The 24,212-nt window shown below is 32.1% G+C and overlaps 3 protein-coding genes across 4 annotated transcripts; 1 reads left to right on the top strand and 2 right to left on the bottom strand.

Annotated features, from left to right (window-relative positions):
- Positions 1-1,815: 1,815 nt before the first annotated feature.
- LOC148308792 (uncharacterized) lies at positions 1,816-17,101 on the bottom strand. Of its 2 annotated transcripts, XM_088261158.1 has the most exons (17): positions 16,968-17,101; positions 15,924-16,057; positions 14,837-14,967; positions 14,555-14,712; positions 13,578-13,728; positions 13,260-13,366; positions 12,360-12,581; positions 10,724-10,936; positions 9,635-9,815; positions 8,753-8,928; positions 7,786-7,905; positions 6,684-6,888; positions 6,036-6,146; positions 4,396-4,607; positions 3,556-3,651; positions 3,250-3,405; positions 1,818-2,716 (listed from the first exon to the last, which is right to left on the bottom strand). In XM_088261158.1, exons 1-17 carry the CDS (start codon positions 17,040-17,042, stop codon positions 2,534-2,536), a joined length of 2,631 nt encoding a protein of 876 aa, XP_088117284.1. In that variant the 5' UTR covers positions 17,043-17,101; the 3' UTR covers positions 1,818-2,533. The 2 variants fall into 2 exon arrangements, with proteins under 2 accessions (XP_088117285.1, XP_088117284.1); XM_088261159.1 differs by lacking the exon at positions 6,036-6,146 and having other exon boundaries at positions 1,816-2,716.
- A 32-nt stretch (positions 17,102-17,133) lies between these two features.
- fh (frataxin) lies at positions 17,134-18,326 on the bottom strand. Its single transcript, XM_088261161.1, has 2 exons — positions 17,873-18,326; positions 17,134-17,379 (listed from the first exon to the last, which is right to left on the bottom strand). Exons 1-2 carry the CDS (start codon positions 18,176-18,178, stop codon positions 17,134-17,136), a joined length of 552 nt encoding a protein of 183 aa, XP_088117287.1. The 5' UTR covers positions 18,179-18,326.
- Positions 18,327-19,446: 1,120 nt separating this feature from the next.
- LOC148308790 (uncharacterized) lies at positions 19,447-23,408 on the top strand. Its single transcript, XM_088261163.1, has 3 exons — positions 19,447-19,708; positions 19,908-20,116; positions 20,980-23,408. The coding sequence occupies exons 1-3, from the start codon at positions 19,553-19,555 to the stop codon at positions 22,904-22,906; spliced, it is 2,292 nt and encodes a 763-aa protein (XP_088117289.1). The 5' UTR covers positions 19,447-19,552; the 3' UTR covers positions 22,907-23,408.
- The last annotated feature ends 804 nt before the right edge of the window (positions 23,409-24,212 follow it).

Below are 24,212 nucleotides of genomic sequence, written 5' to 3'. Positions count from 1 at the left end.
ACTATTTTTTCGGGGGATTCTTATGTTACATATTAGGAATAAACAACTTACGCAAACAAGTGCAAAATATACGACCCCGAGTACCATAACCACTGAGGTAATTCTCATTTTCCAATCGTAGAGTACTTATTTTATGTCCTCCATTTCATTTCCCAAACAGCAATAATCTCCTTCACTTACTCTTACGAGTACAATAGCAACCTATCAATCATATTTCGTTCCTATGGATATAGGATGGACATGGATATGACATCAAAAAATAATCTTTTGGAACGGATCTTGTATGTATTTAGTCAAATAGTATAATTCTTGTACCTTTATAGGTTGTTTTTTTTTTCTTAATATTTATAATTTTAATGTACTAAGTTATGGTCCATCCTGTACATATTGTATAATGCCGCACCTCACCCGAACACAAAAGCAGTAATGAAAGCTCCGATGTAATATTGTTTTCAAAGCACGACGCCATCGCGCATTGCCAAAGCACTGGTTAATTAATTCGAGTAGGTACTCGCCATTTTTCATCGCAACATTAGCGCTGTCAGTTGCCAATCGTCGGCTCCCTACTCCGGCGTCCTTATTAGGACCACTGCATTATTCATTATTTTGTAGCATACTTGATGATTAATTTGGGACCGTTTGATCTTGAATTTCAAAAGCAAGAGAGGCGAAATATTCTTCGACAGTTTACTAACTGTCCATCACATCTACATAGGTACAATTCAAGTACCTTAAAGACATTTTTTCAATATATCTATACTACAATACGATCTTGAATGTTTTGTTTATACATATCGCTCACTCCTTTCAAGAACGTCATAAATAAATAAATAAATATTTTTTTCAGGAGAACGTTTTTAAATTTTTAAAATAAAACACAATCTATCAAAAATAAATATCAAGCCACTTATTGAATTTTTTACTGTGCAACAGATCTTTTTAGGTAAAACCTGAAGGTTTTTTCTCGATTAAAAAAATAGTTAGAATATTAAAAAAAAAATAAACAATACCTTTTCTTAAAAAGCAAAAACAACATTTTCTGCCCAGCTGCGGGTAAAAATTAAGTTAAAAATATTCCTCTTTTGCTGGGATATAGTACATTTTCTGGGCATTCAGAAAACATGCACAACTGAAAATTGACGATTTTTGATTTATGACGTTCTTGAAAGGAGTGAGCGAAATGTAAATATATAAAATATATGTATATTTGAAGACCCATCGATTTAAAATATTCTCAGATCTTTTTTGACATCTCAATATAGATGAAGAAGAATATGGTAGTCTGGGTTTTTACAGAGCTTATGCTGGTTAAGTGATCACTTTACACACGTGCAATATTTACCATTCTACCCATGATTGACAACCACACTACTCAATTTTCTGAAACTTCTTCATATATCATTAATCTCATGACACTGTACATGTGAGTTCACTAGAGCCATCTATGTTGGATTAAAAGAGCTTTTATTTCGCGGAGACTCTATTATTAGGATGTATGCAAGATCATGACCGGATTTTTTTACATACTATGAAATGCCTGAAAAGTTGATTTTCAATTATTTATGCAGCTTATATATTTTTTTTTGCTTTCTCAGTTCAGGCGCCATATTTATAGCCTCCTCTTTAATGTAAATAGAACATTTTACTACCCATCTGTATAAATAAAAATGTGAATGTTCGTTCATTCAATATTTTAAATCTCCAATTTGCTTCTTAGCAACAAGCCCGCCAATTTACGTTTATTATCTACAAGGAGTTCAAAAAATAAATACAGGTAAATAAAATGAATAATGAAAACAAATTTATTCATATTTTATTTATTAAAAAAAAACAATAGTAAATAACTACTTACACAATAATATAACAATAGGTAATATAAAATAAAAATAGAGACCTTAAAATAATTCAAATAAAAAAACATTATAGGTAATTAAAACAGATGTGCTGATGCTGTTTTGTTTTAAAGTGATGATTCACAAGTTATCATTAATGTTTTTTTTATAGAATGTAAAATTAAATTCTTCATAAGTTGAATTGAAAATTTACTTTGTAACTTAGTTTTTAAGATTCATAATCCATTTAATAACTACCTGAATTTTAAGTATCATAAAATTTAACTAAAAACCCTTATTCATACATGTTGCCAATTATCTGTAGTCTTAAAAAAGGATGTAAGTATTTCATTTGACCGCTGCTGTTAAGTAAAATGAAATCTAATGGAGTTATAAAGAAAAGTCTTCTTTGTGTGGAGACTGACCATAAAAGAAGTAAACTAATCATTTGTGTTAATTGGTTTCCTTCTTTCATGGTCATTTTCCACCCGTCTCTATCCTCTGTTTGTTTCTTCAACTCAGTGTATCCCCTACAATGCGTGTCGGAGATGATTTGATCCATGTAGGCTAAGCGGGATCGTCCTCTGTAGTTTGTGCCTTCGCACATGTCTTCCGCAGTCGTAAGAAGCAGCCCTGGGTGTCTATATTATTGCCTACCCATTGGGCTCGCTGTTGTATTACTTTATTTAAAGAAAAGCAGACTACATTAAATCTTTTATGTGTGCAGTAATAGCGGCTATCATTGCAGCATCAGGTAAGGTAAGTGTGGCATCCGGTAGGAATTCCGGTCTTCTAGAAATATGGCTCCATACTCTCTCTGGTGTAAGAGATAGTGGTGTATTCAAGAGAGAAGACCAATCAAACACCCACGAACCATGTAGAAACTGAAAATATTAGTTTGTAATTAGTATTTGAAACACTAACATTGGAGTTTTCCACGTTATAACTTTGTTTAAAATTAATAAATATTATATTACTACATAATAATATTATGGTTTAAAAGAAAACAGTTTTTCCCTCAAGATATTAGAAGTAATACTAAAAACTATCTATTTAAAAATTGAGATTACAACATAAGTTCTGCTAAGAGCTAAATGTTTGAATTTTTGTACTTTTTTATAGTTTTTAGTTTTAATTACTTTAAGGAAGAACCATTTGCTTTGAAATTAGCATAAAGTTACAACAGTAAACTGGTTAACAGTTCAATCTTTGTCACAAAAAACCATCACTAAAGGTAAATGTCTGCATGTGAGATGAATAATGGTCTGCTACAACATTAGAAATACGCTTCGAAAACTTGGGATTATAAATTCACTCAATCAGAAGATTAAAACAATAATGAGTAAGGCAATATTTAGGGATGAAGGAACTCTAAAGGAAACTTATAAAGAAAAATATATTTTGACTATGTAATTACCTCATCAAAAGGCCTCCTGCCAATGTAAAACATGGTATATAAGAGGGAAACAGTATTAACATGAACTGTTTTACCTCCGATAAGTGGCAAATGATCAGATGCCCCCAACTGACTCAATAGCCAGTCCGAGTGCTTCGTAATGTAATGGTGCATAACCTAGAAAAATTCTTAGTTCTTATCTCTTTACATATTTCTTCAAATACATTTTTGGTCATAAATTCGTTGAAGAGATTATATTTCAACTGCATTCTGTCTGCTTTTATTTTTCAAAATTCCTAAGTAATTAACAAAATGAAAACTAAATACCTGAAGACTATTTGTTCCTACAGAAGTCATTAACAACTGACTGACCATAACTTCCGACCCTTCATAAAGCTCCACAGTCTCTATAACGGGATTTCTCTACAAAACAAAAAAATAACAATAATCAATATAAATCACCATTAAATTAATATGTTTTATTTATTTTAAATCACCTTGAGGTGAAGTGTGCAGACCTGTAAGGTTTGTATGGCACATATATGAACTTAACATATTGTTATCAAACGGTTTTTCCATCAACCCCGACCCTAATTGTACTCAGACAGTCTACCGCCCGATTCTCAGTGTACTAATCACAAGTAACCGCAAACCCACATCCAATCTGTACAATGTTTTTTGGGTGTCTCTCACACTCTACCAAAAGTAAGCAAATAAAACGCCATTAAACATCTCCCGCTCTCTACTAATAGTATGAAAAGACGCTTTGAAGTGTTTCCCGCATGTGTTAACAAACAAAACACATGTCAAGTCAAATCACAAAAGTTGTTATTTGACTTGAGATGCTGATGTACCAAAGATTATTTCAGTTAATAAAACTAAAGTAAAAAATATACAAAATAATGAACAATATAGATAACAGTAATAGAAATATGCAAAAAGTTTAATTTCCATATTCATTCCCAGCTACAGATGATCTTCCCCCTTAAACCCTCTTCATTCCTTGTTCATCTCTTTGATGATCTGACATGAGTCATGAAACTCACCTCTTAATTTTGTCATAAATCTACATCTCCATCCTAAGTGTTTTAGTTTCAAGCCATGAGATGAAAATAATAAACCAATAAAGTTATATTTAATAATAAATAATCCACTGAAGGTACTTACAGGATAACAAGCTCCCATCAGCTCAGTAATACCTTCAAGACTAAAATCTTCCGAGTTCTCTATAGGCTTCTGAATTTGCTGTAGAAGTTTCTGTATTTGTTCAGTGTGTTTGCTGTCCTCATCGATGGAACACAAAGCTTCAGCCAAACACATCGCCACGGAAGATACGCTGCTTAAACTTCCATCAAAACTGACCGAGTACACCATTTCAACTAAAAATCAGAGAAAAAAACTTGAAGTCTTAAGGGCGTAAAAATAATGTCCATTTGTCTTAATTGGTGGCAATCATAAACACATATGTACAGTATACGGAAATCATTTACAAATAACAGATGGAATATTTATGAAAATGTATGCACATGGATATTAACGGAATGAAAATGGTGGCACATGGGTATTAACGGTTTTTAAAGTGTCATTATCAATATACATACTAATAAAATGACCTGGGTTTAAGACATATGTTTCGATTACAGATATAATAGAGTTTACGAAAAAAACTGAAAATAAGGTCTTTTAAATGACCACTATATATTTCTAAAAACATTGTTGAAGTTATGATAAAAAAAATCTCTGTAATTCAGCATATCCAGATATATCGCCATACTCGATCTAGATTTTCTGGTGTACCCACAGTTTTTACAGAACTGACATCGCTCACTACTTTCAAGAACGTCATAAATCAAAAATCGTCAATTTTCAGTTGTGCATATTTTCGGAATGCCCAAAAAATGTACTATATCCCAGCAAAAGAGGCATATTTTAAACTTAGTATTTACCCGTTACAGGGCAGAAAATGTTGTTTTTGCATTTTGAAGAAAAGGTATTGTTTAATTATTTTTTTTAAATATACTAAATATTTTTCAAACGGAGAAAAAACATTCAGGTTTAACCTAAAAAGATCTGTTGCATAGTAAAAAGTTCAATTAGTGGCTTGATATTTATTTTTAATACATCGTATTATATTTTTAAACTTTAACGTTCTCCTGAAAAATCAAGTTTTTTGATTTATGAAGTTCTTGAAATGAGTGAGCGACATATTCATTTCATACACTTCCATGATCACAAAAACTTGCAACCCACAACAAAATTGTGTTGTGCCACAGAATTATACCTTGGCCTGGGAACATTATATTCATGCCAAAATTGTTGTTGCGCTTCAATAACACACTCGATCTGTGATACGCCTTAGTGCAAAAGCTACGTTGATTCATTAACCATGTATCATGGGTACTAAATTACATTATGTATGGAATATTTCAGGCCATTGATTCTCTCATCCACTTAACTCTTATTCGACCCAAACCCTGCGAGCTTTAAATCCCAACATAACTCAAAAAATCAGAGTGATAAGCCGGGAGATGCTGCTTTAAGCTACAGAGAATTTTCGATCACAACTAACAATGTTTAGAAAAATGTGGTGGTAAAATAACTCTACTTGATCGTTATTTTTTTTCATGCAATGCAATTTAATCACATATGTTTTATTATTATAATAAATAATAAATTTGGATAATTTGTATATCACCATTTTCATAAATTACTACTCAAGGACACTTTGATTCTATATTTTTTATTTTAGTAATAAGAAATAGTTTGATTTATATTCGTAAAAACAAATTTATCAATTTATGCTGTACCTGTTCTGGTACTTGTTGTAGTTTTATCTTTCTTTTTAGGCTTTTTATCTTTTTTAGATGATTTTCTCTTACTGTCTTTTACGGACAAGACAGTGGGCTCCGGAGTAGTCACTATAAAAATTAATTAGAATACAAATTTGCATATCATACATAAATGTGATAAAATTAAGTATCCAATATTGAAAGCTGTCCCACCGCATGCCCAGATCTGATACAGAAGCATCAAGGTTCCTGACAGATCTGCTCTTGCTAAGCAATTTTTTTTTGAACTAAGTTGCGAAATTTATTGAAAATGTGAAACAATATAAAATTGTATCCCGATTTTACTGTGAATTTATATTTAAAAGCTTTCACTATACCTGTCACTGCCAATCTAAATAAATACAAGGTTGTAAATCCGTCACCAAATTTTCTAGAAGTACCCCGGTGCAGGCAGTGAAAGGGATTAGTATTTAGTTCAATTAGTCAGCTAGATCCGTATCCGACCCGACGCCGGCCAGGACACAGACGCCCACAACCCCGACCAGCACAGCAGACAGACACGGAACAGTGCAAAGACATTTACAGAGAATGGTCAGTCATCGCATTTCCACTCAACCAATATATAAGTTTCCAATATATAAATATATCAATAGTGGTTTTTTGTACCTTTGATTTCCTTGGCTGCACTAGATTCAGTAATGCCTATTAGTTCTTCGTAAATAGCCATGATGAGAAATTGCAGTAAGACAGAATCTCCCACCGGTGTTGAAGTAGCGGGTAGTACGTGAGATATCAGATTAGAAATTGTAAACAGCGACTGCGGCAAACAGTCCCACAGTTGAGAGAAACACGTCAGACACAATGACATGGCCTAAAATTGAGATATATCAAGATACATATTAATGACACTTTATATGTAGTGTGTAATTATTTTATTGTAAAACCTTTATACTGTAAATATTTGTTGTATCTATTGTATATAATGTAAATAATCCAATAATTAAAAAAAAAAAAAAACAAATAAAAACAAAATTTTTAAAAAATTGTATTAACATGTAAGTATTTCGGCTCAACACAGGCCATGCCTAAAGAGCCGTAGTACATATAGTAAAAAAAACGTATGTACCTATGAAATAAATAAATAAGTAAACAAATAAAAATACACTTCATGGCCTAGCCAAGTAAATTGTCTTTTTTAATGACCAAGAGTTGATGCTTCCTACGATGTATTTCCTCTTTCCTGTCAAATTAAAACCACCGCATGCCAAAAATTATTCGCAGGCATCTATTCTTAAAGCTGAGTATACAGCTGCTCTGGGCCCTTGTAAGGTTACAGCGGTATAAGAGAATAAAAACAACGCAGGCATTTTATAGACGACATTTCGTCAAACCACAATAAATAACTAAACGCATCATGAAAAATCACTTACAAAAACACTAACTATTCTACTTGAGGTCTATATAAACAAGAATACTTATCGATAATCCAATCAAAATTCTCAAATAGTTTCTTTTATACGTTAAGAAAATAAATAATTAATATCTTCAAAATATCCGTAAAAAAATGGATAGTAGAGGTGCAAAAATGCGATGATAAAATTACTAATTAATTTACATAACATCCGAGTACCAAAAATAAAGAATTTCATACTTTATACACATGTAAATACATAATATGTAATCTATAAGCTAATTTTTTTTTGGACTAAATACTACAATACCAATAAAACACAAACAATGTAATGAGTATTACAAATAAAAAACAAACCTGATACATAGAAGCCCCAGTCTGCACGGCATTAATAAGGGTCTGTGCTATAGAAGGTAAAATCGGTTTCACCAAAGATAGAATGGCTGTCAGCCATGGAGGATGCTTCAGAACCCATAACTGTAATGCAAAATGAAGAAAAATCACAATGTATTTTACTGTTGACCTAATATATAAATACCAATGATCAGTTATCAATTTTGAAGGCGAGATATCTACCTCAAATATCTACCTCAACAAATCTCAAAGACCCTTTTTTTAAACCCAAATTATTTATACCTTTACTCAAAGAATACTTCTTTTCATGGATAGTTTTAAATTAAAATAATAAAATAATGGTCACGTGTTTTAACCTCCTTACTTTCTATTCTTTTGTCATATCTAATTTAAAACTTTATAACTTTATAATTTATAAGAAAAACATCTTGACACCCAAAATATTGTGTTTTTTTTATAATTTATAACTGACAAAAAAATATTTATGTACAGTGTCTGACAGACTGAATACCAAAACCACTATAATTATCTCTTTAAATATAAATGTTAATGCAAATTGCTTTGAAATTTCGACACAATGTTACATTCAAACGCGCGTATTTTTATTTACATCAGTGACAGGTAAGAAGATTGTTTTGAAAAACAGTTTTTTTTTAACAGGTATATGAAATATTAACACACTTCGGGCAGGAAAGATATTTCTACCTGTTCGGTTGATTGATGCTTAAGGGCAAGTAGGGTATTTTTACCTTCTACACTGGCCTCATTTCAAAGGCAGAAAAGAAGGAATTATCCAATGTTTTATATGCATACATATTATATACCAACTTCTTTTTTAAGATCCTTACTATGTATATGTCCATAATTATCAAATCCCATCGCCAGCAGTCCGCGTGTGTAAAAAATACCCGTCCGAAATGTGTTACAGACATTTGAAATGCGAATAGTTCATAATGAATAAATTTGTAACCTGTCTCCTATCCAAGCTAGCAGCCCAGTCAGTTCCTGTGGACTCCAGGGCGGATATTATAACCCGCCGCATATCTGCAGACGATCCGACTCCAACCACTATGTGGGTGAGTGCAACCACTACTTCGGAATTCAGCTTGGCAGACGGATCACTCGATGAAGCGCTGCTTGATGAACCTTTCATGAGAAAATATAAATAGGACATTACGTACGATGTACATAAATATGCTAACAATAAGACAATATTTTGAGTGTCACCCAATCTTTGTTCACAAATCTGGATTTGTCCACTTAGGAGTTAATTCGTTATTAATTGTTATCTCAATAAAGATGGAGAATAATATGGAAGTCTGGGGATTTACTGGGCATATGACCTGTCACCAAGACTGGTTTAAGTGATATTTTTTTACACATGTTACGTTCACCATTCTCCACATGATTGACAACCACACTACTTAAATTTTAGAAGTTGTATACATATATATTTATCCTTAATTGAGGCCTTCTTTCACATTCTTAATTACCAGTCCAGGGTTGAATACAAGATAAGAAATAACAAATTTACATTTATTTGCATAATACAAAAAATGTAAATTTGTTATTTCTTATATTCTATTAGTACAACCTTGGACTGGCAATGTCCATATTCGGAAAGATAATTTCTTATTTTTCTTTTTTTTAAATACATGGGCAAATATTTTTATCATATTTTTAACTTGAGAATTAGTACCAACGTAGCTTTCTACCATTTATTTATTGTTTTTCTAACCCTTGTCCTAACCTAATGTGTGTTTTCTCTTTACCATTTACCCAGACTGAACCACAGCAATCCATGGCTAGGTACGACTAGTTTTAAATAAAATTTTAAAAAATTTAGACTTGCCTTCATTAGCAAATGTTACTTTTCTATCCGATAAACAAGACCCATCTTTAGAACAAAGAAAACCTTCGCAGGAAACTGGCTCAGATTTCTTCCCGCAGACATAATCTCCATCAGGTGGGAGACACTCCATACAGCGCTTTAACAACAGAGCAGCTACATGGCAATCCCTCATCAGTAATACCTGGAAAACATAAGATATGCCTGTAGAGCTGTCCATTAGAAGTTCAATGAAACGAAATGCATAGTGAGTAAAAGATACAAACAGGATTTGGTAGCTTTCCTTAGATTATATATAATGGATGGAGGATGGGCATTCAATCTGTCTACTCATTGACTTATTTTCATATTTTACATGGCATTGTTTTACTCTATTTGCAAAGATAAATATTTTTTATTCTCATATATGATTTTGTTCATTGGCAAAGTGCTGATATAATTTTTTATGGATTATTATGGCATGCATCTTCTCATTCACACCCACCGATTATTTTGACTCCTGACCCGACCGCTTTCAAGTATTTGAGATACCTGATCAAGCCAAATTTTCTTTGGTCATTCTCTGCTACTTTTTCCAATTACATTCGCCTCATAAATTTGTTAATTATTTTTTCACTCATTCATTTCCCAACTCTAAACCATCTCAAACTATACCTTTCTTAATTTTATCAATGATGAAAAAAAAAATTAGAATAAAAATAAACTTGTATTTATTTTGAGCCCCCTGAGAATCAAACCCTGGACCTTCAGCACTGTAGCCAACTACGCTGAGTACTACACTATGGAGGCGGACTGTATTGTGTCACATTATTATTATTATTTTTTAAAGGAATAAGCCGCAAAGCGTCTATTTTTAGATGCTTATCTGCAGGTAGGATAGTAAGGATAGGGAAGGTAAATGTGAAAAATATATCACAAACACCCAGACCAATTGAAAATAAATCTTTCTTGAATTCATTTTGCAATTGGCGGGAAACGAACCCGCGACGCCAATTTTGCAGTCGAGCGTCTACCCAACTACGCCACAGCGCCTATTACACTAAGGCGAAAATAAAGATATTATAATATTAGTAACGGTGAAATAAATCTTACTTTTAATAGCAATGGCCAAATTGGCTGCGGTTGGGCCAAATAGACATACATCTCTAACGCTATTGCAGTATTTGTGGTCAATTCTCGACACGAGAGAACAGTTTTATCAGGAGAATCGGACGAGAAGAGATGTGGCATGGACAGTATATACCACAACGACGGATAGCCGGGACGTAAGTCAAACAAATGGACGCCGGATGGCTGTTTGAAAATCTACAAGAAAACAATATTGAATTAAATAAAAAAATAAATTAAAATATTATTGTATTTCATATATTTAAAAACACAACTGAGAATGCCCACAGAAAATTAAATGATTATAACAAAAACAAGTACACCATGGTATAAAATCAGCAATATTCCATAAAAAAAATTTGTAACTCGAATTTTTACTTGAAAAAGCCCTCTGGGCGTTTGTGTGAATAAGTAAATAGATAAATAAATTAAAAATTCTACCCGGTTATATGAATCAATATAATCAAAGGAATAATACAAATTTACTATGTGATCATATAAAGTCACTTTTAGTATGTGAAATAATGTGGATAGATATCATAATTGAGTAATGAACTAGTAAAAAGTATAAAAATCCTCTAGTGCATGACTATGATACCTGCTTTGCCCACAACGAAAGGTTGATGGTCTCAAAAGTGAACAATAAATATGAAAAAATTACAGTAGTAGTAAAAATACGGAGCAAAGGTAAAATAAAGGAATGGATAAATTATCAAGAATTTTTTTTACAGTTTTCTTTTCTTATATGTATACGTTAAAATTGATAAAAGTTATAAAAAAAAGCATGTAAAACACATTTTGGACGGGTGTTTTTTACGCCTCTGGACCCCTGGCGACGGAATTTGATAATTGTGTACATACGGTTTAGACCTGAACCAAGAGATTGGTACATAATATTCATATTAAAATATTAAATAATTCCTTATTTTCTGACTTTGAAATGAGGCCAGCGCAGAAGGTAAAAATACCCTTCCGGTCCTTAAGCATCAATCGACCGAACAAGTAGAAAAACCTTTTCTGTCCTAAGTGTTTTAAAAAGAACTCCACTGACAAGACATGTAACGTGGTTTCCTGAGTCTCCGCAAATAAAAATGTTTTTGTATATAAGAATGTATGTAAACGGATAAATTTTTAACAAATAAATGAAATTCTGAAGAAGAAAAAGATGTTCAATTTATTCCACAGACTATGTTAGATGTTAATTACCTAAGTTTGTTAAGATTTAAAATTTTGCTTGGATTGTTTATTTAAGAGACAGATTTAAGCTCCTTTTTCTTGTAGACGTATCACTCATGTAGTACATGCTTGCTAACTTTTTACTTTTTACTTTTTCATCTTTTTATGTTTTTAAGTTTTTCATTTAATTTTATTGTATTTTTTTGTTTTCTGATAGTCAAGTATTTTTCGGATTTTATATTAACACTTTTATTCTAGTTATTCTTATAATATCTATTGCGTTCTTGCCAGTGTCCTTTACTATGACCTAAATTATATTGTTTGCTCACACACAGGCCATGCCTTTGTGGGATCTTTTTTTGTATTTACATTTTATTCATATTTTTTTGTACTTGATTGTCTCCTATAGATTTCAAAGTTGAGTAATAACACTAATTTGTAATACCTTATACAGATAGTGAAGGGGAGCTCCTCTCAACAGCAAGCATACTAAGAGCTCATGGCATTTAGAGTGCACATCTCGAATAATTTTTCCTAGACTTGTCAATTCTAAGCCAATCAATTCTTCTCCCCTTGCACAAATGGCTGGGAGAAGTTGAGACACGCAAACCAGAATGTTCAGTATGTCATTCATCATTACACTGTTTGTGTTTTCATCGGTGATCTCCTAAAAAATCGCAATACAAAGATGTAAATCAATATTTTTATAGACAATTCTTGATGGGATTTCAATATAAAAATTGCAACAAATAAAATTAAAATGCGAATTTAACTCTATTTTATTTATTAAACTAATAATGTGACCTTTTGTGACACTTATATACCTGTTTTATTGGTCTATAGCAGTGCTCCGCAACCAGTGTGCTGTGACACACTGGTGTGCCGTGAGCAAGATACAGGTGTGCAGCAGTTGAATTTAATGTATTTGACATTTAATAATTTTTCATTGTGTATTTAACACACAATGACAAATTACTTTTCATAATATTGTCTTTTTTTTAAAAAATTTAGTGTGGAATAATTATTATAACTAAATAATTTTTCAATGGTCTATGCATTTTAGCTTTGGTGAGCCGCGGAATTACAGGAATAATTTTTGTGTGTCGTAGGTGAGAATAGGTTGAGGAGCACTAGTCTATAGGAACAAAAGGCCGGGATAACCTCACTAAAAAAACAGTGAAAAAAAAACATTCAGATTTCAAATAATATAAAACATTTTGAAACTCATATAACTGATGATAGAAATTCAAGAAATAAATTCTGTTTTCCAGCAGTGATTCACAAAGGCTTAAATTCAAAATTGTCTTAAAGTAGAATACCTTAAGTTAGTTATATAAATTGTTACCTGTGTATAGCGTACTGTTAAAATTGTTAATGTTTCATTCAACATTCCAGCAAAAACACGCTGAGCCATCTTTGGGGGTACCGTGTCCCATAAATCTTGTCTCGTCCCTAAAAACATGTGCAAACATGAAAATTTGGTAGTAAATATGTATTGGAGTTTTCAATATAAATTATAGGACTGTAATCAATTTTAAACGCAGCAGAGAGAATAATTCTTAGAATTTATATTCAGTCACATCACTCAATTTCTTGACATTGAGTGTGGTACAGCATAGAGTGGTAAATAAATTAAACCAAAAAAATGTATTTTCAACACCACCTTGCATATAAAGCCACCACATCCTAACAGACGGTGATCCACCATTCCCCGGGGCTCCTTGGAGGACATACAAAGCGAGTAATCGACCGTGCAAATCCAGAACTCTCTCCGCAAGTGCTTCTGCCATTTCAGCATACTTTTTCTGAGTGGACTGAAACGAAAAAACGCAGGTCTTATAAAATAATAATATTTTTCATGTCCTTACTTATTTACAAACATGCTATCAAAGAAGCCAAAAATATATAATTATATTAGTTTCTTTAAAAATTTATAGAACACACGTTTTTAAGTATTATTTTGAACTAAGTTTGTGTAATAAAATAAAGCCGACTTTGTGGTAATGCTATTTTCTATCAACACATTTCAGATGGGTATTTTTTACGGTAATTTTAATATTTATTCAATATTACCCTGGACTGGTACCTGAAGCGGAGGGCTGATCACCTTTCCTTCATGTGTAAACGATCAAGATAACACTGCGTTTATATGATGCAGTGCCCTATGCACCATTGGGTGCGGATAAGGGTTTAAAAAAAAAAAAAAAAAAAAAAATTTACGCCAGCGGACCGGTGGCGACGGGATTTGATAATTATATACACAAAGTTGAGACCTTGATATTTATATAATATTCGCATAAAAAGATTGGATAATTCCTTCTTTCCTGCTGATGGGGCTGGCGCAGAAGGTAAAAATACCCTTGTTATCCTTAAGCACCAGCCAATAAAACGGGTAGAAATACCTTTCCCGTCCAAAGTGTGTAAAAAAAATATCCAACATTCATGCATATTTGAATGATGTTTGCAGAGAATAAATATTCTTAGTTTCGCTATTTGCAGCCTTTTCTAGTGACATCATCTTCACAATTTACCAGCATAATAATTTAAAACTTCCTGCTAAGTGATAAATCACTGTTACCCGAAATTAAGTCAAAGACGACCAAACAATATGCTAGAAGCATACTATAAGAAGAATGTTACCTGTAGACAGCCTGTACGATGGCCTCCACCCGTGTACTGAGATGCCTGGATGTAACAGAAAAGACTGTTTTTTATTAAAGCTGATGCTCCGAGTGTTGCAGTGAGCACAGGTAAATCTGCATGATCCAAAGCCTCTTGACTCAATATATGAAGATGTTCTAAAAAAACAAAATTAACTAAATGTATTCAAATATTTACTGTAAAAAAGAAAATCTAAATTAAGTCTTAATGAAAACTGAAATTCTAGACAGCAACATATCCAAATTTGACAAAAATTATCACCTAATAACAGTTCAGAAGATTTGACAATTAAGGATACAAATTTATCAGGATCTGACGCTTTTACAATTCCACCACATCCTGCTGCTAATTCCTCATCATTAGCATTTCCATTTAACAACCCTGAAGATTTCCTTAAAGAAATAAAAACATTTATTAATTCACAAATTCTTGGCTTTATTATTATTAATATATCAAGCATTTGATTGATGAAATAAAAACTAAGTAAAAAGTGATGATGCAGATTGTTGAATTAGCTCCTGTGTTTTTTTTACTGTGTAATATGTAATTACCTAAAATTAATTTAATTGACAGGACATATCCTGTGGTACGATAATCTTATTGCTACAATAATAAAAAAAGTAAATAGAAGGGAGAAAACATAGGTAAAAGAAGACCAAGAAAGAGTTGAAAGAGAGGGGAGGCATTACATCATATAAACATTTGATAAATCTGGCTTCAGGTGGGGAACAGTGAGATGTGCTGCACAGACAAGAACAAATCCACTAAATTTAAAATATAAATATAATACAATTTTATCAATTTCATCTTCTTCTTCAAACGCTTATCCACACCCCGATGGTGCATAGGGCACTGCATCCTATAAACACAGTGTTCTCTTGATCGTTAACACATGACGGAAGGGTGATCAGTCTTCCGCTTCAGGTACCAGTCCAGGGTAATATTGGAATAAATATTAGAGTGATAAAATCACTAATATTTATTTTCACTACCCCTCCTAGGAATCGAACTCAGCACCTCCAGCACGGTAGCCGAGTGTGCTGACCATTACACTACGGAGGCGGACATTATTAATTTATGCTGCCAATATTGACTGAATGTAAAATAGATACCTAAAATGTTTTGTTTATGACATGTATCGATTCCATCGCTAAATTTTGTGTTATCGAAGAATTATCCGACATTATTCCGTTTAAACAATTTAAATTTTACAATTATTACAACTACTCATTGATACTAAAACAAATCATACAATGTAAAGACACACAGCATAAATATTCATTATGAAAATGTAAATAATCTAAATTTGTTTATTATTAAAACTGTTGCTAAATATAAATGTAGAAACCTGAATGCTGCAACGAATTCTTCTTCCCACCACATGACAAGTTTCACAGAAGCAAAAGATGCATTCCGTGGAAAATCTAACTTCCCTCCGACTACTCCAGAACAAATTCTTTCTTGTAAAACTGTCTGGTTTTCCTGAAAATATACATTGAAATTAAACATTATACAATCAAGTGTGTGGTAAAATAGCCCTTTATCGCTCTCAAGCGGCTGATGTATGTTACCTATCGAACTTACACAGGCTTAAGCTGTTATTTTTCTTATTTTCTTTTTAATTAATGGTATATAGTCTTTTCACAAAAATTTTCGCATTAGTTTTTATTATTATTATTTATACTGCCAAATAAATAATAATAATAAATAAATAAAAAAAACCAGAGGTAAAATAACTGTGAACAGACTGCTATTCAACCTCAATTTTTTTAAATACATGTTATGTTAATGAAGTAATGTAACTATTCTTATCATTCATTGTTTACTTTACTCTACCAGTAGTTGCGAAGAAATTTTTAAGTGGTATTAAACAAAGTGAATGATGAATGGTAAGGAGAGTGTTATATTACCATACCGCAAAGTGAATAATGCTTTTGCAATACAAAATATATAGAAATAATGTCCTACACCCTGAGTCCCTTTGCTAACTCATCCGTTTCCTATTAAATATATTCAATTCCTTCATCTAATAATCTGGAGGACATAGTGATTTCTCTGTCTTCATTTGATTGATAGACAAATTAACAAACACTACATCAATCCAAAGCGGGGACCTATGCGTCATTGGGCTCAGAAAGAGTCAGAAGAATATAATATTCCGATGTATCTCCACATACCAATTCCAACACAAATCAAAACATTGCATTGTTTTATTATAAAAGAAAAATAACCCTTTGATGTGACATCCAAGCATAACAAAGTTTGTATCATATAAAAATAAAAAATTATTTCACTAAGAAAAATGTGTAAATGATACTATAGAATGTTTTTACCACGAAAAAAGAAGTATGTATTTTTGAAATATTGATGAAAATGTATAAACTTTAATTACCTGATAATATTGAAAATCTCTTTGCAACAATATTGGAACTCTGTCCATTAAATTTCCTTCTTCCATCACCTCCATCTTAGGATTTTTAAATAACAAACACAGCAATAATAATAATAAGGATAACACAAGCTTAAAACTAAGAGATTTAACTTAAATAGAGTCCAATTTATATGTGGCTATATAGGCACTTAGAGAAATCAGCAGAATTATTGACTATCTTGTTTATTTCAGTTTGTAATAGTTGATGTAAAGACATTCCATCGTGTTTGTAAATCCAGTAGCCGTCACTGACAAAATCGTATCGCTTTGGTCCCGATACAGGTGAACTCAGCCAAATTTGTCTGTTGGGAGTTTGACGGTTTATTACATAAGTGCCGTAAGGATCGCCAAATGAAATTGTTAAAACACCGTCCTGAAAACAATAGAAATATTAAATTAAGATTTTCATTGGTACCTCAACATAAGATAATGATTTTAACTTATCGCTCACTCCTTTCAACGTCTTATATCAAAAATCGCCAATTTTCAGCTGTGCATGTTTTCGGAATGCCCAGAGAATGTACTATATCCCAGCAAAAGCAGCATATTTTTAACTTAATATTTACCCGCTACAGGGCAGAAAATGTTGTTTTTGTATTTTGAAGAAAAGGTATTGTTTAATTATTTTTTTTAATATCCCTACTTATTATTTTTCAAATGGAGAAAAAACATGCAGGTTTTACCTTAAAAGATCTGTTGCACAGTAAAGAGTTCAATAAGTGGCTTGATATTTATTTTTAATACATTTTATTATATTCTTAAACTTTAAAAACGATCTCCTGAAAAATCAAGTTTTTTGATATTTGATGTTGTTGAAAGGAGTGAGCGAAATATGAAGATTACGCATTGAAAACAAAATCACATACCCCATATAAAACATCAGCACCTTTCAAATGACTACTTTTTTCGACGAGTTCTTCAAAATATTCACAGAGCGATTCCAAAGTCTCGTCACAGACTTCCTCAAATTTATATGCGTCAATCTGAAAGTTTGAATCCGAAGAATATTTTCTGGAAATACTCGCCCTGTTTGGAAAGCACAATTCTGCCGGTTTTAAAGTGTTTATGGGAAAAATGAATCCCTTAAAAGCGTTCGAACTCCTAGGACACAAATACCGCAAAGTTAACATTCGCGGATTGTACATCAAACGCATACATTTTATAGAGATCATATTGATCAAACAAAATATTTGTGTCACTATAGAAACAATCACAGAATGAATAAATGTATAGAAACAATAACACAGGCCTATCGTTCATAGGTTTGGATTGCAGGTTAGGTTCGGATCAGATCCAATTTATCCAAATCGGCTGTCAAAAACAGCTGGTTTATATTTCATAGCTATTTTTTGTTTGTTGATTTTGGAAGTTGTCTATTATTATTATGATTTTTTTAAACGTACCTACTTATCTCTTTGCATTTTAAGTACCGTTCATTTAGTCACATTGATTATGGATCGACAATGCATACTTTTAGAAAACCGCTTTCCCTTATTTTGCTAAAATCCCATGTTTAACAGGTTTTATTCCTGAACTACAATTATTCTACCATTTCAACGCAATTTTTAACTTTTGATTTGAATATAATCTTACATTGTACAATTCAATTTAATGATTTTTTTACAAACATTTATACACTTTCCCATAAATAGTAATATGAATTACTGATTTAAGAATATATGGATAGTAATATATAAGCCCCCCCCCCTCCACTTTCATCCGCCTCCATAATGAAATGGTCAGTACGCTTGGCTTCTATTCTGGAGGCACTGGGTTCGATTCCTAGGGGAGTGTCAAATAAATAAAAGTGATTTTTTCACTCTAATATTTATTCAATATTACCTTGGACGGGAACTTGAAGAGGAGGGCTGATCACCTTTCTTTCATGTGTTAATGATCAAGATAACACTGCGTTTATATAATGCAGTGCCCTATGCACCATTAGGGTGCGGATAAGGGAAGAAGATATATAACGTACCTACAAAGATAACAAGTAATAAACAGGCGCCGTGGCGTACTTAAATACAATGTGCATCCGTCAAAAAAGTATATCAAAACACATATAAAAGTGTCTCCAACTAAATTAATTTTACTCCTAACCTCTTGATTTATTTCGATTTTAGAGCAGAAAAAATATTTAGGTTGGTTGGAGAAATCGCTTCTTAGCAAAAAGCCCGCCTATGTACTTTTGTCTGTATATGAATTTAAAATAAATAAGCCAACGTTGGCGTTTAATATGGTTTAGATTAAATTTCTTCGGTTAATACTGTCAGCTTGACAATTAGACTCTGTTTAATGATATAACATATTACGTGTTTAAAAAAATCAACGATCTCCCATTCCATTGTCACCAAGAATCATGCGATAGTTAATTGACGTTTCTGAACACAACCTCAAATTTTGACAGAATCCTAAATAATACCTATCAATACAAAACGTCAGAACAAAATAGCGTCAACAAAAGATAATGAAGGGTCGCTTAGCGCAATGTCAGAATATTTAAATAATTACTTTGTGAAATAATTCATGATTTATATCAGTCTGCAATGGATTCCACATTCAACTCAGACGTAGAAAATATTCAGTTCAATCTTCCGTTTGGTTATGATTATATTTTTGTTGGCGATCTACAATATACAAATGAATCTGATTTTAACTGTACAGTAAACATAAAAAATATTCACAATGAAGATGACGTAAAGGTAAGCATGAATATATTTATTCATGTAATTAATTTCAACAGGAAAAGTTTTTTTTCACACATTTGAATGATAACGTTTAGTCTGCAGTACCCATCAAAATATACCGTGATTTGGGACATTTTACTCTGGTACAACAGAAATCAGAGAGAACACTGAATTTTATAAGAATCACTGTAGAAACTGTCCATGTTTATTTCAGGAATGGATAGCAAAGCTTAGTGAATGTACACTCACAACATGGAGAATACAAAGAACATATCCGGCATCAGGAAGATGTAATGTGTATAAAATTGCTATGAAATGTCAGCATAACGTTAATCATAATCATAAAACAAATAAATTAAGGAAGAAACATTACTTGTCTAAGCATACTGGTTGCCCATCAAATATGATTATCACAATAAAAAGGTAAGTTGAATATATTGTCATTTTCATCTCATATTTATATTAAAGGGAACCATTTTATATCTCCCTCAGGGCGTTCGTCTACTACACGGAATTACACGGAATATTACCGTCCGGCACGACCGTTAACGTTTTAAAACGACGATTAGCTTGGATTGGCATGTTTTGTCCATATTTTTTCGGTTTGGTGCTCTTGATCGGTGCATGAACACGTTGCGCGTAAATTCAATCATGCTATACTGTCGTAATCGCTTTCATTTTTCAAAACCAGACTGCCGGGCGGTAAAATTCCAGGTAGTGGACAAGCGCCCTCAGTATCTGAGAAACCCTGATAACTTTTAACAAGTTCGAGACAACATCTATATGCAGAATGCGGATAAATCACTGCTGCTGCAGTGCTCACTTGTTTAGAATACATGTCCAGGATATTACCATTTGTGAATGTCGTCTTGAAGAAGAGGACCTAGATCACATGTTCTTTGGGTGCCTGTTAAATGACGGCTACTCGAGCTTCCTTTCAGACCTATCCAGCATTAACATTCCATTTCCCACTAACATCTCAACCTTATTAATATCCCCTTACAAACTTGTATATTAAATAATCTTTAAATTTCAAAAAATTTATTGTATAAATTTGTAAAGTTGTATGATAAATGTAAAATAACTCACTAAATCAACTAATATTTCTAACAAAACTAACTCCACTAACAGGAATACTAATATTTTAAATTCAAATGTAAAAAGAAAGTGTAAATAAAAAATAACTCGATACTGGCTAGAACACTCTAGAAGGGTGAAAAGCCATATAAAAGGAAGAAGAATGGAACCGTGTTAACATTTACAAGATTCAACTCTTTTTTTTTCAGGCATTTAAAAAATTCTAAATCTAAAAGACTGAAAATTTGGGATCCTTCGCAGACGGATTGGCCTTGTTTTGTAAAACTAAAATTTGTTCACAATCATCCTCTAAACACATCCGCTGTCCTACGCTTCAGACCACTGGGAAATGAAATCAAAGAAAAGATATTGGAATTATTTAGGAAAGGACATACACCCACATCTGCCTTAGAAAGTATTAAACTGGAGTTGTTTTTAAATAATGATGACAACTTCTACGATATGGCTGAAGATGGATTCTACATTCCGACTCATTCTCAAGTTAAATATTTGTTCTCTCAAGCTTTTGGAGTTTCTGGTGTCAACGATATTAAATTTTCAAATCCTAGCATCAAAAATTTGATTGATAATTTTAATTCTTCCAACAAAGTTGGCAAATCTAAAATGGGGAACATAGGAAACAGTACTTTTGTAGCAATTTGTAGTCCAATAATGACAAGAGCTCATCAGTTACTTCCTCACAGTTCTCAAGTTGTGATGATTGAAACCACGGGAAGTACTGAGAAACAAGGACATAAAATATATTTTCTTACTTCCCCTACCCCATCTGGGTCTGTACCTTTAGGATGCATAGTTACTAATGGAGACAGTATGGATGTACTGCATGCTGCGTTTTCAGCTCTGATACAATGTTTTCCTCCAGATCAGTCCTTTTTCAGACAGGGCTATCCTTTTATATTCATGTCTGATGACGATGCTAATGAACAAACGCCAATCAAATCGCATTTTCCCAAATCTAAAATTCTGCTTTGCCAACTTCGCATTCTCAAAACGATATGGAAATGGCTAAACTGTTTTCAAAATGTCCCTAAAGCGATGCGCGAAGAAGTCTACTACTCGATCAAACATCTTATTTACTGCAAAAATGAAAAAGACCTTTTTGAAATGTACACTTTGTTAGTTTCTAAATATCATTCTACTATACCAAAACTCGTGACTTACCTTAATAATATGTGGCCTAATCGGAGTTTGTGGTCTTCAGCATTTCGCTGTAATATTCCGATCAGTGGAAACAATGATTGCTTTATCGAGACCACTTTTAATATAATGAAGGAATGTATTCTTCAAAGAATAAGGCGTTATAATTTGACTCAGCTTGTAGATTTTATTATTGTTCATTTTGAATTGTACGTCCGTAGAAGGCTACTGGAATTTACTGAAGGTAAAGTTGTCAAGAAGTTATTATTCAAATATATTCCCCCGACTTGTATTATTAATCCTAGTACAATAGAAAGGAGTGAAATTGATAAAAGCTGTTACTTTGTTCCTAGTGAATCAGATTATAGTGTCAAGTATATGGTAGATGTAAAACATTGCATTTGTTCGTGTGAATTAGGTAGAATGGGTAAAGTGTGCAAACATCTATGCGGTGTTATAAATCAGATTGATATTTCAGAAATTGATGACGTTCCGCAAAACTTCAAGGACATGTTGTATAAAATTGCTACCGGAATAGACCCTAAACTAGAAATAGACGAACCATATTCTGAATCTCCATCGATTCACTTTGATGATTATAATTCGGATCAATCAAATTCCTGTTCAATGTCAGAAAATATATCTCTTAAACTTACAAAGCAAGAACAAAGTGATCTACTTGAATTTTATAAATTGATAAATGATGGGCTCCAATGTAAGAGTAATTTATTTGCTCCGGCAGTTAAGGCGATGCTGAAAAATATTAAAAACATGAAAACTGAAACTGATTTCCTTGAAGCTATTAAATCATTTGGTAGTGATCCTCCTAAATACAAAGCCGTTAAACGAAAAACTGTGAAATATAAGAAAAACAAAGATAAGAAAAAAGCAAAAAACACACACCAATCAAATTTCATACCTATTTTACCAAAGCTTGAGAATGAATTGGTACTTCTTTATGATCCGTTAGCTATTTGAAATTAGACTTTTTGTTACCTGAATGCAGAACTATCCTATAAGAAAATCTTAAAGGAGAGGCAACAAACTTTTAAAAGTGAATTCCCTCAATCATTTATTCTTTTGAATGGTTGTGTGTTGTAATGTTTAAACAGCTATTATTTAAAATTAAAATTTTCTGCACTACAAAATCAGTAGCGTAAAGAACATAATACATACATGAATAAAAACAAATGCGACTTAATATATTTCTGTGTTCAGATGATATACATTTTTTTTTATTGAGTATTTATTTATATATCTATACTAAATATATTATAAGCACATATCGCTCACTCCTTTCAAGAACGTCATAAACAAAAAACTTGATTTTTCAGGAGAACGTTTTCAAAGTTTATAAATATAACACAATGTATTAAAAATAAATATCAAGCCACTTACTGAACTTTTTACTGTGCAACAGATCTTTTTAGGTAAAACCAAAAGGTTTTTTCTCCATTTGAAAAATATTTAGTATATTTAAAAAAAATAATTGAACAATACCTTTTCTTCAAAATGCAAAAGCAACATTTTCAGCCCTGTAGTGGGTAAATATTAAGTTAAAAATATGCCGCTTTTGCTGGGATATAGTACACTTTCTGGGCATTCCGAAAACATGCACAACTGAAAATTGACGATTTTTGATTTATGACGTTCTTGAAAGGAGTGAGCGATATGGCACTTGTTTTTTTTGTTTTTAATATTACAAAAAATGTCAAATACTTTGGTGCTTATACAGATACAGATTCAACTATCCAAAATGTCAAATTTCCAGGAGAAAGAAATTAATGATTTTTACTGCCAGTTTTTTGATGCAAACAAAATTAATAAACGCAATAATATAATTTTTAGTAATTTTTATTGACTACCTCAAAAATCTAAAAAAAAACTAATGTACTCTAAAAAATCACAAATATGTGTCAAGGATTTTTTTCTTTTTGGACCTACTGATATTTACATTATATGTAAAAGTACATATGAAATTATTGTGTTATTTGAAAATAATTTATTCAATAAAGATTATTTTAATAATTGATTGTGTTCGTTTTTACTAAATAAGGACATATCGCCAATGATATGCGATTTAATTTTTGTTAAATAAAAATATGTAAATTCTATTTATAAATTTTCGTCCGCCTCCGTGGTATAATGGTCAGCGTGTTTAGCTACCGCGCTGGAGGAGCTGGTTTCGATTCGCAGGGGGGGTAAAAATAAATATTAATAATTTTACACTTTAATATTTAATTAATATAACCCTGGACTGGTCCCTGAAGCGCAGGAATAATCG

This window comes from Brachycentrus maculatus, unplaced genomic scaffold (assembly GCF_059751285.1).
Source record: "Brachycentrus maculatus isolate JH-2025_06_01 unplaced genomic scaffold, ASM5975128v1 h1tg000148l, whole genome shotgun sequence".
NCBI classification, from domain to species: Eukaryota; Metazoa; Arthropoda; class Insecta; order Trichoptera; family Brachycentridae; genus Brachycentrus; species Brachycentrus maculatus.
This window is presented reverse-complemented; position numbering and strand designations above follow the sequence as displayed.

What these genes read in the sequence shown, in the direction of transcription:
- fh (XM_088261161.1), bottom strand. Translation starts at nt 18,178, where the DNA reads ATGATCTCTATAAAATGTATGCGTTTGATGTACAATCCGCGAATGTTA. An exon ending in GTGCTGATGTTTTATATGGG is followed by an intron (nt 17,380 to 17,872) that starts GTATGTGATTTT and finishes TATTGTTTTCAG; the next exon opens with GACGGTGTTTTAACAATTTC.
- LOC148308790 (XM_088261163.1), top strand. Translation starts at nt 19,553, where the DNA reads ATGGATTCCACATTCAACTCAGACGTAGAAAATATTCAGTTCAATCTT. An exon ending in ACAATGAAGATGACGTAAAG is followed by an intron (nt 19,709 to 19,907) that starts GTAAGCATGAAT and finishes TGTTTATTTCAG; the next exon opens with GAATGGATAGCAAAGCTTAG. An exon ending in ATGATTATCACAATAAAAAG is followed by an intron (nt 20,117 to 20,979) that starts GTAAGTTGAATA and finishes TTTTTTTTTCAG; the next exon opens with GCATTTAAAAAATTCTAAAT.
- LOC148308792 (XM_088261158.1), bottom strand. Translation starts at nt 17,042, where the DNA reads ATGGAGGTGATGGAAGAAGGAAATTTAATGGACAGAGTTCCAATATTG. An exon ending in CCCTTCACTATCTGTATAAG is followed by an intron (nt 10,937 to 12,359) that starts GTATTACAAATT and finishes GTTTTCTTGTAG; the next exon opens with ATTTTCAAACAGCCATCCGG. An exon ending in TTTGGCCATTGCTATTAAAA is followed by an intron (nt 9,816 to 10,723) that starts GTAAGATTTATT and finishes TATGTTTTCCAG; the next exon opens with GTATTACTGATGAGGGATTG.